At 43.6% G+C, this 642-nt stretch overlaps 1 protein-coding gene across 1 annotated transcript; it reads left to right on the top strand.

Moving 5' to 3' along the window:
- Positions 1-2: 2 nt before the first annotated feature.
- Positions 3-257, top strand: H310_15375 (hypothetical protein; the record flags this gene model as incomplete). The annotated part of the gene is made up of 1 exon (XM_008883351.1): positions 3-257. A coding segment is annotated over one exon (255 nt), but the record flags the coding sequence as incomplete, so codon positions are not given.
- Between the last annotated feature and the right edge of the window lie 385 nt (positions 258-642).

The raw sequence follows: 642 nt of genomic DNA on the forward strand, positions 1-642 counted from the left end.
CGATGCTGAACCCGATCGAAAGCTGCTTCAGCGTCTTGAAGGCTCGCATCAAGAGCTACCTCGCCCTCCACACTGATGCTATGTTCGAGCGTGGTGAGTATGGGACGTTTCTCGAACGACGAATGGTCTTACTTGAGGATGCTGCTCGCGCGTCGCTGCCATGCATCACGCAGCCGTTGGTGGTCCGCGAGGTCATCTTCTGTCAGCGCAATGTCGTAAAAGCCATCCTATTTGAGAGCATGGTGTATGGTCAGCAGGTAGTTCATATTGAATGGAAAAAGTTCATTTTGGCTTGGAAATTTGTGTGTTTTTAATCACCCACCGTTATAAAAATGACGTTTCAAACGATTTTTTGCCAACTTGATTGGAAAAAGTCCGCAACTTGATTGGGAAAAGGTGTAGTATTTTATCCGTTGGAGGACTGTTATTCTGTACGGGTACTGATTGATAGATCTTAGAAATTTAGCACGCAATATATTTATGTTTTTCAGGCCTTGGAAGGAATTATGTTGTTTAGCAATCAATACGCTGAATGTACAATAGTATAGTGTCAAATAGGACTATATTAGGCCTTGACCTAATACTAATGTTGCCCGATTGGGCTCACCTAATTCCTAATGCCATTGCTGCTGCAGTGGTATT

Source organism: Aphanomyces invadans (assembly GCF_000520115.1).
Source record: "Aphanomyces invadans strain NJM9701 unplaced genomic scaffold supercont1.407, whole genome shotgun sequence".
Taxonomy (NCBI): domain Eukaryota; phylum Oomycota; class Saprolegniomycetes; order Saprolegniales; family Verrucalvaceae; genus Aphanomyces; species Aphanomyces invadans.